This window comes from Lipotes vexillifer, unplaced genomic scaffold (genome assembly GCF_000442215.2).
Source record: "Lipotes vexillifer unplaced genomic scaffold, Lipotes_vexillifer_v1.1 scaffold394, whole genome shotgun sequence".
Lineage (NCBI taxonomy): Eukaryota > Metazoa > Chordata > Mammalia > Artiodactyla > Lipotidae > Lipotes > Lipotes vexillifer.
The window spans coordinates 581,437-594,602 of record NW_006791731.1 but is presented as its reverse complement, the minus strand read 5'-3'; the positions used below and the strand labels follow the sequence as shown (position 1 = coordinate 594,602).

Genomic DNA, 13,166 nt, shown 5'->3' with positions numbered 1-13,166 from the left:
TGAAGAGCCGCTCTTCATCCGCCGCTCAGCCATGCAGAAGTGTGGCTCACGTAGGAGGTGCAGGCTCAGCTGTTGGCTCCTTTGTTTTGTCAGTTTTCAAGATAATACGCTGGTCCCCTGTCATCTTCTAAAGGTGACCATTGCTCTTTAAAAATATCATAGGGACTCATGAATTCAAACATATTTGAGAAATTTCAGGTCATTGCAGTTATTACCATTATTTTTTAATTAATTTTTATTGGAGTATAGTTGATTTACAGTGTCATTTTTTTTTTTTTTTTGCGTTAACGCGGGCCTCTCACTGCTGTGACCCCTCCCGCTGCGGAGCACAGGCTCCGGACGCGCAGGCCCAGCAGCCACGGCCCACGGGCCCAGCCGCTCCGCGGCACGCGGGATCCTCCCAGACCGGGGCACGAACCCGCGCCCCCTGCATCGGCAGGCGGACTCTCAACCACTGCGCCACCAGGGAAGCCCTACAGTGTCATTTTAGATTATGCTGTACGGCAAAGTGAATCAGCCGCACGTATCCATATATCCCCTGTTTTTTAGATTATATTCCGATCTAGGTCACCACAGAGCACTGAGTAGAGTTCTCTGTGCTAGACAGTAGGTCCTTATTTGTTATCTATAGTTATTACCATTATTGGGGCTCAAATTGTGTCATCTCCGGGGAGCGGGGAGACTTCTTCAAGTTCTGAGTCCTTTGATGATGAACTAAGCTCACTGTATATATTTCTTGCCCCAGACCTGGAATCAGCCATTCCAGGCTGTGAGGCCTCCAGTTCCCCTCGTGAGGTGGGATCATGACACACCCCTCCCCTGGGGCTGTCCTTGGAATGACAGCGCCATCACTGTGCTCTCAGTCTCGGTTTTCATTAAAAAAGGTTTTTTTTTGGCCACACCACGTGGCTTGCAGTATCTTAGTTCCCGACCAGGGATCAAGCCCGGCCCTTGGCAGTGAGAGTTCGGAGTCCTAACCACTGGTCCTCCAGGGAGGTCCCTCTTTGTTTTTATTTTTATTAATCTCACGACCACTTCTTGATATTCACTTTTTACCCCCATTTAAATATCAGAATGCGACATCCCTGGCGGTCCAGTGGTTAGGCCTCCGCACTCTCACTGCCAGGGTCCAGGTTCAATCCCTGGTCCGGGAACTAAGATCCCACATGCGGCGTGGTGCGCCGCCCCCCCCCCCGAAAAAAAAATAAAACAAATAAATATCAGGAAAGGAAGGGTTATACAGCTGGTTCTCAAAGTGGGGTCCTCAGCGCCAGCTCACCTGGGAATGTGTGAAAAGTGAACGCCTGAGCCCACCTGGGCCTGCAGGTTGGAGTGGGGAGAGGGGACAGCGGCTGGTGGTGCTTAACGAGCCTGCTGTGATTCTGATGCCCCAGGAGACCCCCTGACCCTTGCACTTGAACTGGGATACCTGCTCAGCCCGCTCTTTCTCTGCTGCCCTAAACTACAAACCTCCTAGCTTTTTAATTGGGTGAAATAATGTTATTTGCTGAAAAAGGTCATTTCCCCCTCCCACCCGCTGGAGAGAAATGGGTGGGCTTGTGCCTATGCGGTCCCCTCCTCCTGCCACGTGGAGGGCCACACTGAGGCCAGAACCCCGGTAATGTGGCCTTGGGCCTTGTGGTGGGGGGCAGACTGAGCCATCTCTCTGTTTCCTGCAGCTGCTCAGATGGAAGTCAAGCAACCCTTTATTCTCTCCTCCATGAAGCTTCCTCTTCTGGATACCAACAGCAAGGTAGGTCAGCGGGCAGCCCTAGCTCCGCCGTGAGCAGCTGCGGGCAGTGTGGCCACCACTGACCCGGCAGCCACCTCTCAGCCAGGCCAGACCTCAGTGGGCGCGTGCAGGCCTGGGCATCTGGGACCCCCAGCTTCCTCCTGACGCAGTTAACCAAGTATGAAGTTAGGAAGCGGTCCCCAAAACCACCCTGGGGTTCAATCGTTCTCTAGAAGAACCCCCAAACTCACAAGGTTCGTCATACCCACATTATGGTTTATTACACCAGAAAGATACAGGCTAACATCAGCCACAGAAGAGGCGCGAGGGGCAGGCCCAGGAGGGTCTAAAGTCGGAGCCCCGCTGTCCTCTCCCTATGGAGCCGTGGGCAGCCTGGGCTCTCTGGCAGTGCTGTGCCGGCTGCCCCCAGGGAAGCCCCAGCCTTGTGTCTGGGGTCTCTGTCGGTCCTCCGTCATGGAGACCTCAGAGTCCAGCCTCTCCTGGCCTGAAGCCCCCACCCTCAACCATCGCATGGTTAGGGGATTCAGCATGGCCGAAGCCTCAGGGAAGCGAGGACCCGGGGCTCAGGTGGGACATCCAAGGCCTTGTGGGCAACGCCCAGAGCCAGGGGCAGGGCTGCTCCTCCCTCCTGGGCTCAGCAGCAGCAGGGCCCCTCGGCTCTGTCCTGGGGCTGCCCCAGCCTTTGCGCTCATCCTGGCGCCCTGTTCTTTGGGACCTTCTGTGAGAGTTTCAGGAGCTACTGAAATGGACCCCAAACCATCTGCGTCTGCTTCAGGGCCCCCGTGCCCTGGGTCACCCCCAAGGGGCCGCACCGCGTGCCTCCAACAGTATCAGTGGCCAGACGCACTCAGCCTGAGCGGCCCTCGTGCTACCACATCGCTCACTCCATCCAGACCTGTCAGCCCCACGGTCCCTCAGGACACACGTGTAGCTGGGGACACAGGGCAGTGATGTGCGACCTGAGATCTGGGGGAGGACAGGCGTCACCGGGACACAGGGTAGGGTCCCCAGGGAGGGGCATCGGGCCAGCGTCTGATAGAGCGTGGGAGCAGGGGGCCCTGGAGGGGGCGCCAGCCCCGGGAAGAGGGTGCTGCTTCCGGCCGCGACGGCCCAGCCATTCCTTGGAGCCACCAGACAGAGTTATCGAAGGGGCTGGACAGCAGGACACTCAGAACTCTCAGGAGTGTTTGGGTGACAAGTGCAGACCCAGGGGCCTTGCCCAGAAGGGCAAAACGGGTCGGGAGATGCCCAAGGAGGCGCCAGGAGGGGAGGGGCTGTGGGAAAGAGGAGGAAGAGGCCTTCCCCTGGGGGTGTGGGCGTGGCCGCAGGCTGGCCTTCGTAGCAGGCGTCTGGGGAGAAGGTGGGGGCAGGTGCAGGCGCAGGCAGCGGGAAGGGTGAGATTCCATCGCCCAGCTGGGCCCGGCGTGCTTTCAGGCGCTCCTCTGAGGCCCTTGCCGCCCTCCCTTGGTCCGGGCAGGTGAAGCGGGCCGTGGTGCAGGTGATCAGTGCCATGGCCCATCACGGCTACCTGGAGCAGCCTGGAGGCAAGGCCATGATCGAGTACATCGTGCAGCAGTGCGCGCTGCCCCCTGAGGTGGAGGTAAGGGCGCGGGCTCACCCTCCTGCTCCTGGACCCCTGATTCCCCACCTCCGTCGGGGGTGCTGTCACATGTGCCAGTGATTTGTTGTCTTACTGCTGAGTAGCATTCCGTGGTACGGACGTGCCAGTCTGTTCTCCACTCTCTGGAGGAACGAGACTCCAGTTGTTTGCAGCGTGGCAGTTACGAAAAAAGCCACTGTGACCGTGTGGGTACAGGTTTCTGTGGGAGCATGCGTTTGTACACCTGGGTAAGCACGCATGGAAAGTGTGCATTTAATTTCATAAGAAATTTCCAAACGGTTTTCTGAAGCGGCTGTGCCATCTCATGGCCCCAGCAGCAGCAGCAGATGAGGGACCCTGTGGGTACTTGCAGGCTCGGGTCCAGGCTGTTTGTTTCTCAAGCTGTCCTGACAGGCTGGCATCTCACCAATGACCAATGTTTGCCATCCCCATGTCTTCCTTAAGTGTCTGTTCACAGCTTTTGCCTATTCTTGAGTTGTTTACTTTCTTATTATTGAGTACACAGGGTTCTTTATATATTTTGGACGCAAGTCCTTTATCAGATTTATGGTTTGTCAATATTTTCTGACAAGTCTGTTGCGTCATACTTGTCTTTTTATTTTCTTCAAAAGGTGGATATTTTAATATTTTAGAAGTCCACTTTATCAGGTTTTTATTTATAGCTCTTGCTTTTGGTGTTCTAGCTAGTAAATCCTCTCTTAACCCAAGGTCACAAAGATGTTCTCCTATGTTTTCTTCTAGAAGTTTTAACTTCGAGGTTTTACATATAGATTTGTGATCCATTTTGAGTTAATTTTGTTTAATGTGAGGTGTGGTTGTTAAGGCTCATTAATTTGCACGTGGATGTCCAGTTGTCCTGGCACCATCTGCTGAAAAGACTCTTCTTTCCACGTGGATGAGTTGCCTTTGCATCTTTGTCAAAATCAAGTGACTGTGGACTCTGTTTTGCTCCACTGGTCTGCGTCTGTCCTTTTGTCGGGACCACACTGTCTTGCCTGAAGCTTTACAGTAAATTCTGGAGCAAAGTAGCATGAGTCCTCTAACTTCAGTCTTCTTTTCTAATTCGTTTGGCTATTATAGTTCCTTCACTTATCCATATAAATTTTAGAATCACCTTGTTGATTTCTACAAAAATAAACCTATTGGAATTTTATTTATTTGTTTATTTATTTGTTTTTATTTTTGGCTGCATTGGATCTTCATTGCTGCACGCGGGCTTTCTCTAGTTGCGGCGAGCGGTACTACTCTTCGTTGTGGTGCGCGGGCTTCTCATTGCAGTGGCTTCTCTTGTTGCACAGCACGGGCTCTAGGCGTGCGGGCTTCAGTAGTTGTGGCGCACGGGCTCAGGAGCTGTGGCTCACAGGCACTAAAGCGCAGGCTCTGTAGTTGTGGCGCACGGGCTTAGTTGCTCTGCGGCATGTGGAATCTGCCTGGACCGGGGCTCGAACCCGTGTCCCTTGCATTGGCAGGCGGGTTCTTAACCACTGTGCCGCCACGGAAGCCCACCTATTATAATTTTGACTGGGATTGTGTTGAATCTGTAGACTCTTCGGGAAGGATTGATAGCTTTTGATGAATTGACGTTGTCTTCCCATCTGTGAAAATGGTGCATTACATTTACTTAGGTCGTCTTTGATTTCTTTCGTCAGTGCTTCATAATTCTAAGCACATAGATTCCGCACATATTTTGTTAAGATTTGTAGCCGTGTTTTTAGTGCTATTGTAGTAGTACCGTTTTGTTAGTTTCGATTTCCAGTTGTTCATTGCGAGTGTGTAGAAATACAGTTGATTGTTACACACTGACCTTGTATCCTGTGGCCTTTTACTTTTTATAGATTCTTTGAGATCTTCTGTATGGAACGTCATGTTTTCCAACAGGCAGCTCAGTCTTCCTTTCCAACCTGAATGCCTTTTATTTCTTTTTCTGGCCTTATTGCCCCGGTTAGAATCTCCATTACAATGCTGAATCCAAGTGATGAGCGCAGACATCCTTACTTTGTTTCCATTCTAAGGGCAACACCTTCAGTCTTTGAATATTCAAGATTCTGCTTTCAATTCTTTTCAATCTGAAATGGACATAAGTGATTGCTTTTTAGGTATTGAATTCCTTGCAGTGCCAAGATAAACCACACTTGGTCATGATTTATAATGCTTTTAATATATTGCTGGATTTGATTTCCTGATACTTTGTTGAGAGGTTTTGCACCTCTTCGAGAGTGTTATTGGCCTGTACTTTCCTGTAATGTCTCTCTCTGGTGATCCTTCATTAGGTGAGTTTGGACATGTCCCCTCCTCTTCTAACTTATGGAAGAGTTTGTGAAGATTTGGTATTTTTTCCTTAAATCTTTGGTAGAATCCCTCAGTGGAACTACATAGGCTTGCAGGTTTCTTTGTTGAAAAGCTTTTAACCATGAATTGTTTCCTAAACAAAGAACTATTTAGGTTATCCGTTTTCTTGAGTAAGCTTTGATGGTTTGTCTCTGGCTAAAGGGTCCTAAGACAACCTACATGCTTGGTGATTCACTAGAAGGACTTGTAGGACTCAGGGGTAACTGCACTCGTAGCTAAAATCCATGTGCAGGTTTCCTGTGTGCTCCCAGGAGGGGTAACACAGAGCACACTCCCTCCTGCATCAGAGAGATGCAGCCCAGGGAAGCCCACCTGACAGCCTGAGTCAAGGTTGTTACTGGAGGTAAGCACCTTCTGGCACAGCCAGGGGAGCCCGTGTTCAGTGCTCAGGCAGCCAAAACAGTCTTACTTCTCACTTAGGGAAGTTTCAAAAGACGAGTTCCCGGATGTAAAATGTTTCAGGTGCTGTGGACAGAATTACCATATGATCCGGCAATTCCACTTCTGGCTATTTACCCAAAAGAAATGAAAGCGGGACCTTGAAGAGATACTTGCGCGCCCATGTTTGTAGCAGCGTCGTTCACGATAGCCAAGCGGCAGAAGCAGCCCAAGTGTCCACCGAGGGATGACTGGGTGAACACGGTCTGCTCCATCCGTGTAGTAGAATGTTACTCAGCCTTGAAAAGGAAGGCGGTTTGGACGCGGTACAACACGTGTCAACTTTGATAACTTGCTGATTAAAGTCTTCCCTACTAGTTTTAGCATCAGTTGTTCATTTTCTAACTCCATTAATTTTCTATACTTATTTTTTGGCCTTCTGTTGTAACAAAGAGCTTTTTGCTATTTTGTTTTGTTCTGTTTTGCGGTACGTGGGCCTCTCACTGCCGTGGCCTCTCCCGTTGCGGAGCACAGGCTCCGGACGCGCAGGCTCAGCGGCCATGGCTCACGGGCCCAGCCGCTCCACGGCATGTGGGATCCTCCCGGACCGGGGCACGAACCCGCGTCCCCTGCATCGGCAGGCGGACCCTCAACCACTGCGCCACCAGGGAAGCCCCGGCTTTTTGCATATATAGTATCTCAGTGTGGATTCATGGGTTACTCTTTCCTGCATTTCTTCGTTGGTTCTGGTGGTCAGATTGTCCTGAGCTTGGCCTGTGGGAGCCCCCGTGGAGCGGGCTCCTGTGTCGTTGAGGCAAAGGTGCGTCTCCATCATCTTTTGAGTGAGCCTTTCCTTGTTTTCTGGCGCGAGATGTTCCAGGCTCACCTGACCTGTCCTTACCTCTAGCTCTGTGGACACTTTTCAGATGAGCTCTTTTTCTCTTTTATTTCTGGGGGGAGTTAGTCTCCTTTATCTCTTTAGTTTTCTCTCGCTCTCCGTTTCTCTGTCTCTCCCGTTCCGGCACTTCCGTGACCCGAATGTCGCGCTTTAATATCTTGCTTCTTCGTTTGTCTGAAGTCTTCAGCCCGTTCTTCCACGTCAGTGATTTCTTCCTTAACAGCGACCATTTCACTATTAATTTCTCGACATGCTGAGGCTTTGGCTTTCACCTGCTTTTCTTGTTCTTGGTTCATATTAATATTTTCCCACCGATAGTATGTTTCTCAGGTTAAGTTTATGTTCTTGGTCTGTGGGTCCTGATAGTTGTGCTTTTGTTGGGCTTTGTATGTGTCCTCAGTGTTCACTATTGGATAGTTTGCAGTTTCTGCGTGGATTCTTTATTAACCCAACGTTTCTTTTAGGATGTTTAAAGTTTCCTAGGTGACTCGCTTTCCGTGGCTACTGTGGGTTTGTAATTCTGTTGCGTTCTCTACGCTGAATCTGGCCACAGGTTTAGTTTTGCTTCTGAGAGTTTGTTGAGATCTTCTTTTTAGCCTGATAGGTGGTCAGACTTTCAAAGTTGTTTGTGTGTATTTGGTATTAAGATGTATCTATATTTTTAGAGCATGCTTTACAAATTGCTACTTAGACCCTATTAAATACCTCTATTTTTTCTACTCCATCTTTGATTTCTCAGGGAGACGTGTTAAATGTCTCCTACAGTCATTGCAGTTTTCCCAATTTCTCTTGGTTTTCAGCGTTTGCTTTTTGGTATTTCAAAGCATGAGTTGGAGACTCAGAGTGTTTGGAGAGCAGAGTCCCTTTCCGCCTGGAAGGTTCCCAGGGAGCCGGGCCCTGGAGCACTGTCTCCTCAGGTCTGAGACAAGCCACTGGCCCATCGGGTTCCAGAGCTTGTCTTTGTCCTTCGTAGAGAATGCCATTTTCTCAGCCTCTTATCAGGTCCACAAAGGGCCTCCGGTTTCTGTGGACGTCGGCATTGCCCATCAGGACGGAGTCAAGGTTCCCTCTGTTCTGGTGGCTGAATCAAGCCTGGTGAGCCCGCTTCCTTGGGCGATTTTAGTGCAGAGTGAGCTTCCTGCCCGTGACAGGTGACATGGGCGTCCCCTCAGCGGGGGCTGGGCAGGGTCTGTCCTGCTTCGCTCAGGCCGTGTCCTCAGGGCCAGAGCCCACGATGGTGTAACCTGGAGAGCAGAGAGCACACCCTCCGCCCTCCCCTCCTGCAGCCTCAGAAGCTGGGCGCCGACAGCGAGGCCCTGGCGGCAGACAGCGTGCGGGCCATCAGTGTCAGCACCCTCTACCTGGTCAGCACCACCGTGGACAGGATGGGCGACGTGAGTGCCGCCCACCCCCTGGGACCCACTGCGCGCCTCCTGAGCCCTTGGCCCGGGGGTCCGCTGCCCCCCCACCCGGGACTGGGTGCGGGGAGGCTGCATCTGCCTGCAGACTCCCACGCTGCTGCCCCCAGGTCCTCTGGCCATACCTGTTCGAGTTCCTCATCCCTGTGCGCTTCACCGGGGCGCTGACCCCACTCTGCAAGAGCCTCGTGCACCTGGCCCAGAAGAGGCAGGAGGCGGGGGCCCACGCCCTCCTCATTCAGTACAACGGCAACGGTGCGCCCCCGGCCCTGGCCCGGCCCCCAAGCCCGCCTTGACCCCAGGGCGTGGGCGGCCCTGAGTGTTGCACGTCTGTCTCCCCCGCAGTGACCCTTCCATCCCCCTACGCCATGGCCACCAGGCTCCTGGTAAGCAGCGCACTGGGGGCTTGCCTTCCCAGAAGCATCACGTCCCCAGGGAGGTGGCCGCTGGGCAGCCGCGCTCCGGGGATGGTGGGGAGGAGTGGGCTCTCACCTTTGTCCCCATCCTCACGCTGTCACTGCTGTGAGAAGGACACTGTCTCGCAGTGGGTACTGTCAGGTGCTCCAGGCGGGGTTTTGGGGAGCTGCGTCTCTGGGGGCTTCTTGCCCCACCTGGGAGGCCGTGCTCGGCCTCGTGTGGGGCGTTGGGACGCTGTGGCCCTGGGCGCCGGTGCAGAATCCACTTCTGGCTCCTCCAGGCCGTGTCTTCCAGCCCCTACCTGGGGGACGGTCGCGGGGCGGCCTCGCTGCGCCTCCTGAGCGTCCTTCACCGGGACATCCATCCTATGCTGGGTCAGCGGTGGGCGACCGCCATCCCCCTGCTGCTGGAGCACCTGGACGGTGAGGCCCAGAGGGGGGCAGCGCCGCTCGTCCTCTGGTCGCGTTTTTTCAGCCAGTCGGCACCAAGCCTGGCCAGTGGGGACCAGGGTTTTGAAAGTTGGAAGAAATGGCCTCTGCTGTGGTTCAGGAAAGGGCCTGGACAGTGGGGCTGAATAGATGCTCCCTGCTGGTTGTCACCTGGGAGCACACTGGATGTGGGCGCAGCCCTTTCTTCCTCTGTGCCAGCGTTGATGGGGCCAGGCTGGGGGCGGTGCTCTGAGCACTGCACTCCTGCCTGTGGGCACGGGTCTTTCTGCTGCGCTGAGTGAATGACCGGTCGTTTCAGGGTATACGGAGGAAACCCTGTCGCGGAAGGAATGGGAGGAGACGCTCCTGGTGGTGAGAGGGGAGGAGGCGGGAGCGCAGCCTGTCCTGGACCCACTGCGCCCAGGGCCCTTCTCTGGCCTGGGCGGGGATTGGACCCAGGGCCCTTCCTTCTCTGGCCTGGGCGGGGATTGGACCCAGGGCCCTTCCTTCTCTGGCCTGGGCGGGGATTGGACCCAGGGCCCTTCCTTCTCTGGCCTGGGCGGGGATTGGACCCAGGGCCCTTCCTCCTCTGGCCTGGGCGGGGATTGGACCCAGGGCCCTTCCTTCTCTGGCCTGGGCGGGGAGAGCTTGGGGCGGCCATGCTAGGGGAACTGTATCTTCCCAGGGCTGTGATGTTTGCCTTGACCTAACGGTGTGGCTGGGGGAGGGGCAGAGGGACAGGTGGGTGTCTCTGGCGGGGGGAGCCCTGCCTACTGACCTCACAGATTTTCACCCTGCTGTGATGGAGTCAAATTACAGGGGCTTTGAGCTGCTCTGGCCACTGGAGCCTTCTCTCCTCTCCCCTGCTTGGCTCAGAGCTGTCTGTGCCCCTGTGTGGTGCATGTCTGACCACCCAGAATTTGTTTTGTGTGGGCTCGAAAGTGATCCACAACCATTCAGAGCCATGGCACAGGACCCGGAGGTCCCTGCCTGTGACACCGCCAGGCATTGGGTCCCTCCCCAGCCAGCCCCGTGAAAGGCCGAGCTCCGGCCCCTCATTGGTAGAGCTCCTGCCCGCAGTTCCTTCGGGACACTCTGGCTGTTGTGTCTGACAACACATGGATTTGCCAGCTGAGCCTGGAGATGTGCAAGCAGCTGCCCAACTACAACGAGACGCCCCTGGAGAAGGTGCAGGGGGAGGGGGGACCCCCTGCTAGGAGGAGGTGTGGGAGGACAACCCGCGGGGTGCTGTGGGCGTGGTCCTCAGTTCCTGTTCCTTGGTGCTCTGTCAGTTGCTCCCTGAGCCTGTCTCTGGCGGCCCCTGTGGTCCTGGCAGAGGCTGGACGGGAAGGCCTGGGAGCCTCCTCATAGTGGCTGACGGCTGGGAGATGCAGGGGCTCCGCACCCACCTCCTACTCCTCAGACACTGCCCAGAGCTCATCTGGTCCTTGCGGCGATCAGTGTCGTGGGTTCCCACGTCCGCTGGCAGTGCGTACTCCGCCAGGGGCAGCGCTTTGGTAGTGCTGGGCATCCCTCTACTCGGGAGCCAGGCACAACCCTGTTCTCTGACTTCGTTGCAGAACTTCCTGTATAAATGCATAGGAACCACCCTGGGTGCTGCGTCAAGTAAGGAGGTGGTGAGAAAGCTTCTGCAGGAGCTGCTGGAAACCGCCAGATACCAGGAGGAGAGGGAGCGTGAGGTGGCCGCCCCTCCCCCACGGGAAGCCCGGGTGGCCGCAGGCTTGCTGGCAGTGGTCACTCTCTGTCCTCTCAGACGTGTAGCCAGCGTGTGTACCTCTGTGTGTGTGTGTGTGTGTGTGTGTGTGTGTGGTGTGCACAGAGGCACTGGTTGGTGTGCGCATGCATGTGTACTCATCTCCGTCCCCGACCTTGCCCGGGTGTGAGTGCACCTGTGTACCTCCCCAGGGCCTTGCCTGTTGCTTTGGGATCTGTGCCAGCTCCCACCTGGATGACACCCTGGCCCAGCTGGAGGACTTTGTAAAGTCAGATGTGTTCAGAAAATCCACCGGCATTTTCAACATTTTTAAGGTACAGAGGTCAGGCTGACAGCTGAAGGGGAGGTCTGGGGTGAGCCTGGCCTGTGATTTTGTCTTAGCCGTGGTACCCTGCATTTTGAGGTTCTGTGGGGTGGAGGGTTGGTCCTGGCGCTTCCTGGGCTTTGGTGCCTCGCACGTTGGGGGTGGGTCAGGGAGCTGGCATCCGGTCGTGGGCGGGGCTGGCGGATGAGGGCTCCCTCCCAGCTGGTGACTGGGGCAATGAGAGGGGCTCTGGGCAGCAGGGATGGGGGCGGCCACCTTGCTGTCCCACCGCCTATCTGTGCGTCCTCTGCCCCCTGGTGGCCAGTGGAGGCTGCGTGCTCGCTGAAGCCCCATTGGGGGCTGGACCCCCGCTGTGGGCCTCCACCCCAGCCCTTGTCCCTAGGTTTTCAGTCTCCCTGTGCCTGGGTCAGCCAGTGGCAGAATCTCAGGGCTGTGTAGTGTGAACAGGCCCTGAGGACGGAGCAGGGCTCCTGGGCAGCCCCCAAGCGAAGGCAGGGACCCCACCTCTGGCCCTTCCGTTGCTCTCAGCCCCCCAGCTCTTCCTCCTGCGTGCCCCTCCCACCTTGGTCCCCTACTGCGTCCTTTCCCCTCTGCCCCTTGGTCCCCACCAGGCCCGAGCCTGCCCAGTCCTATCCTGTCCTGCTGTTCCCGACCTTGGGGCTCTCTGGGTTGGGTGGCGCCTTCCTCCCGACCGGCTGTGCCCTTCTGCCCACGCACGTGGGGTTGGAGTGCTCCGCTGCTGCTGGGGGGTGTGACTGTGTCACAGAGCCCCGCTGATTCCTCCGGCCTCTCAGGATCGGAGTGAGAACGAGGTGGAGAAAGTGAAGAGTGCGCTGATCCTGTGTTATGGGCACGTGGCAGCGCGGGCCCCCCGCGAGCTGCTGCTGGCCAGGGTGGAGTCGGACATCTTCCGGAACATGTCCCAGTGCTTCGGCACCAAGGTGGGTGCCCGGCCGTGGCGCGGGGAGGGAGAGAGGGAGGGGTGCCGCCACTGGGGCCTCACGCGCTAACTCATGTCACCTCTGTCGTTCAGGTTCTGGGGATAAAGGTAGAGACCAAGGTACAGTGTGCAGGAGTGGAGCGGGGGCTCTGCTTTCCTCTCTCCTCCGGGCTGGGCCGTGAGCTGCCGGGGCGGCAGCCAGGAGTGCTCACTGGGGCTCCCTGGTCCCAGTCCAAGGGCAGAGCATTCGGGACATCCCTCCGGGGCCTGTCCCCACCGCCTCGGAGCAGAATGGGGGCCCAGGCGCTCGTTCTCTGGCCCAGGCCCCGGACGGTGGGTGGGAAGGAGGGGGAGGTGAGGGCTCGCAGGCGGGGCGCGGGGCCTCGGCCGCAGCCCCTCTCCTGGCTCTGCTCCCTGACGCCCACGGCTGCCCTCTTGGCAAGCGCCGGGGAGGGGTGCGTTCTGCAGCCAGTGACAGTGGCCTCTGGCCTCACTAACGTGTTTCTCTCTGGACTCTCCGGCACTAACCTGGAAACGCCCTCTGGAGCGGCTGGGTCTCCCCTTAAAGAGCAGACCCTCCACCCCGGGTCTCCTGCAGTCGGCCGGGCGGTGGGGCTGTGCTGAGAGTGGTCGCTCTGACTGAGTGGGGGGCAGCCGCCCTCTGCCGGGGCTCTTCTTGGGCAGCAGGCTTCCCCTCCACCTTGGGAGCACCTCCAGCCACCCCACTGGTGGATGGAGCAGGCGTCTGCCTACGGCGTCTGCCCGGGGCTGTGACCCGGGGCCCCCCAGGCCCAGGCCGGGCAGACAGCCGAGGGCCCCGGGTTCCCTCACAGAGCCTCCGTGGCCCACGTCGGGGGCTGGCCAAGAGCCCCAGAGTGGAGGGGAGCGTTTCTGGCTTTGGCGG

The 13,166-nt window shown here is 56.5% G+C and overlaps 1 protein-coding gene across 1 annotated transcript in view; it reads left to right on the top strand.

Annotated features, from left to right (window-relative positions):
• Window positions 1–13,166, top strand: part of MROH1 (maestro heat like repeat family member 1) — a 54,230-nt gene that overhangs the window by 20,492 nt on the left and 20,572 nt on the right. The window contains exons 11-22 of the mRNA XM_007464605.1: window positions 1,680–1,753; window positions 3,231–3,353; window positions 8,286–8,393; window positions 8,528–8,672; window positions 8,763–8,803; window positions 9,115–9,256; window positions 9,582–9,634; window positions 10,343–10,450; window positions 10,843–10,962; window positions 11,189–11,311; window positions 12,117–12,263; window positions 12,356–12,382. Coding sequence (XP_007464667.1) covers window positions 1,680–1,753; window positions 3,231–3,353; window positions 8,286–8,393; window positions 8,528–8,672; window positions 8,763–8,803; window positions 9,115–9,256; window positions 9,582–9,634; window positions 10,343–10,450; window positions 10,843–10,962; window positions 11,189–11,311; window positions 12,117–12,263; window positions 12,356–12,382 — 1,211 coding nt within the window. The remainder of the gene's footprint in view (window positions 1–1,679; window positions 1,754–3,230; window positions 3,354–8,285; window positions 8,394–8,527; window positions 8,673–8,762; window positions 8,804–9,114; window positions 9,257–9,581; window positions 9,635–10,342; window positions 10,451–10,842; window positions 10,963–11,188; window positions 11,312–12,116; window positions 12,264–12,355; window positions 12,383–13,166) is intronic.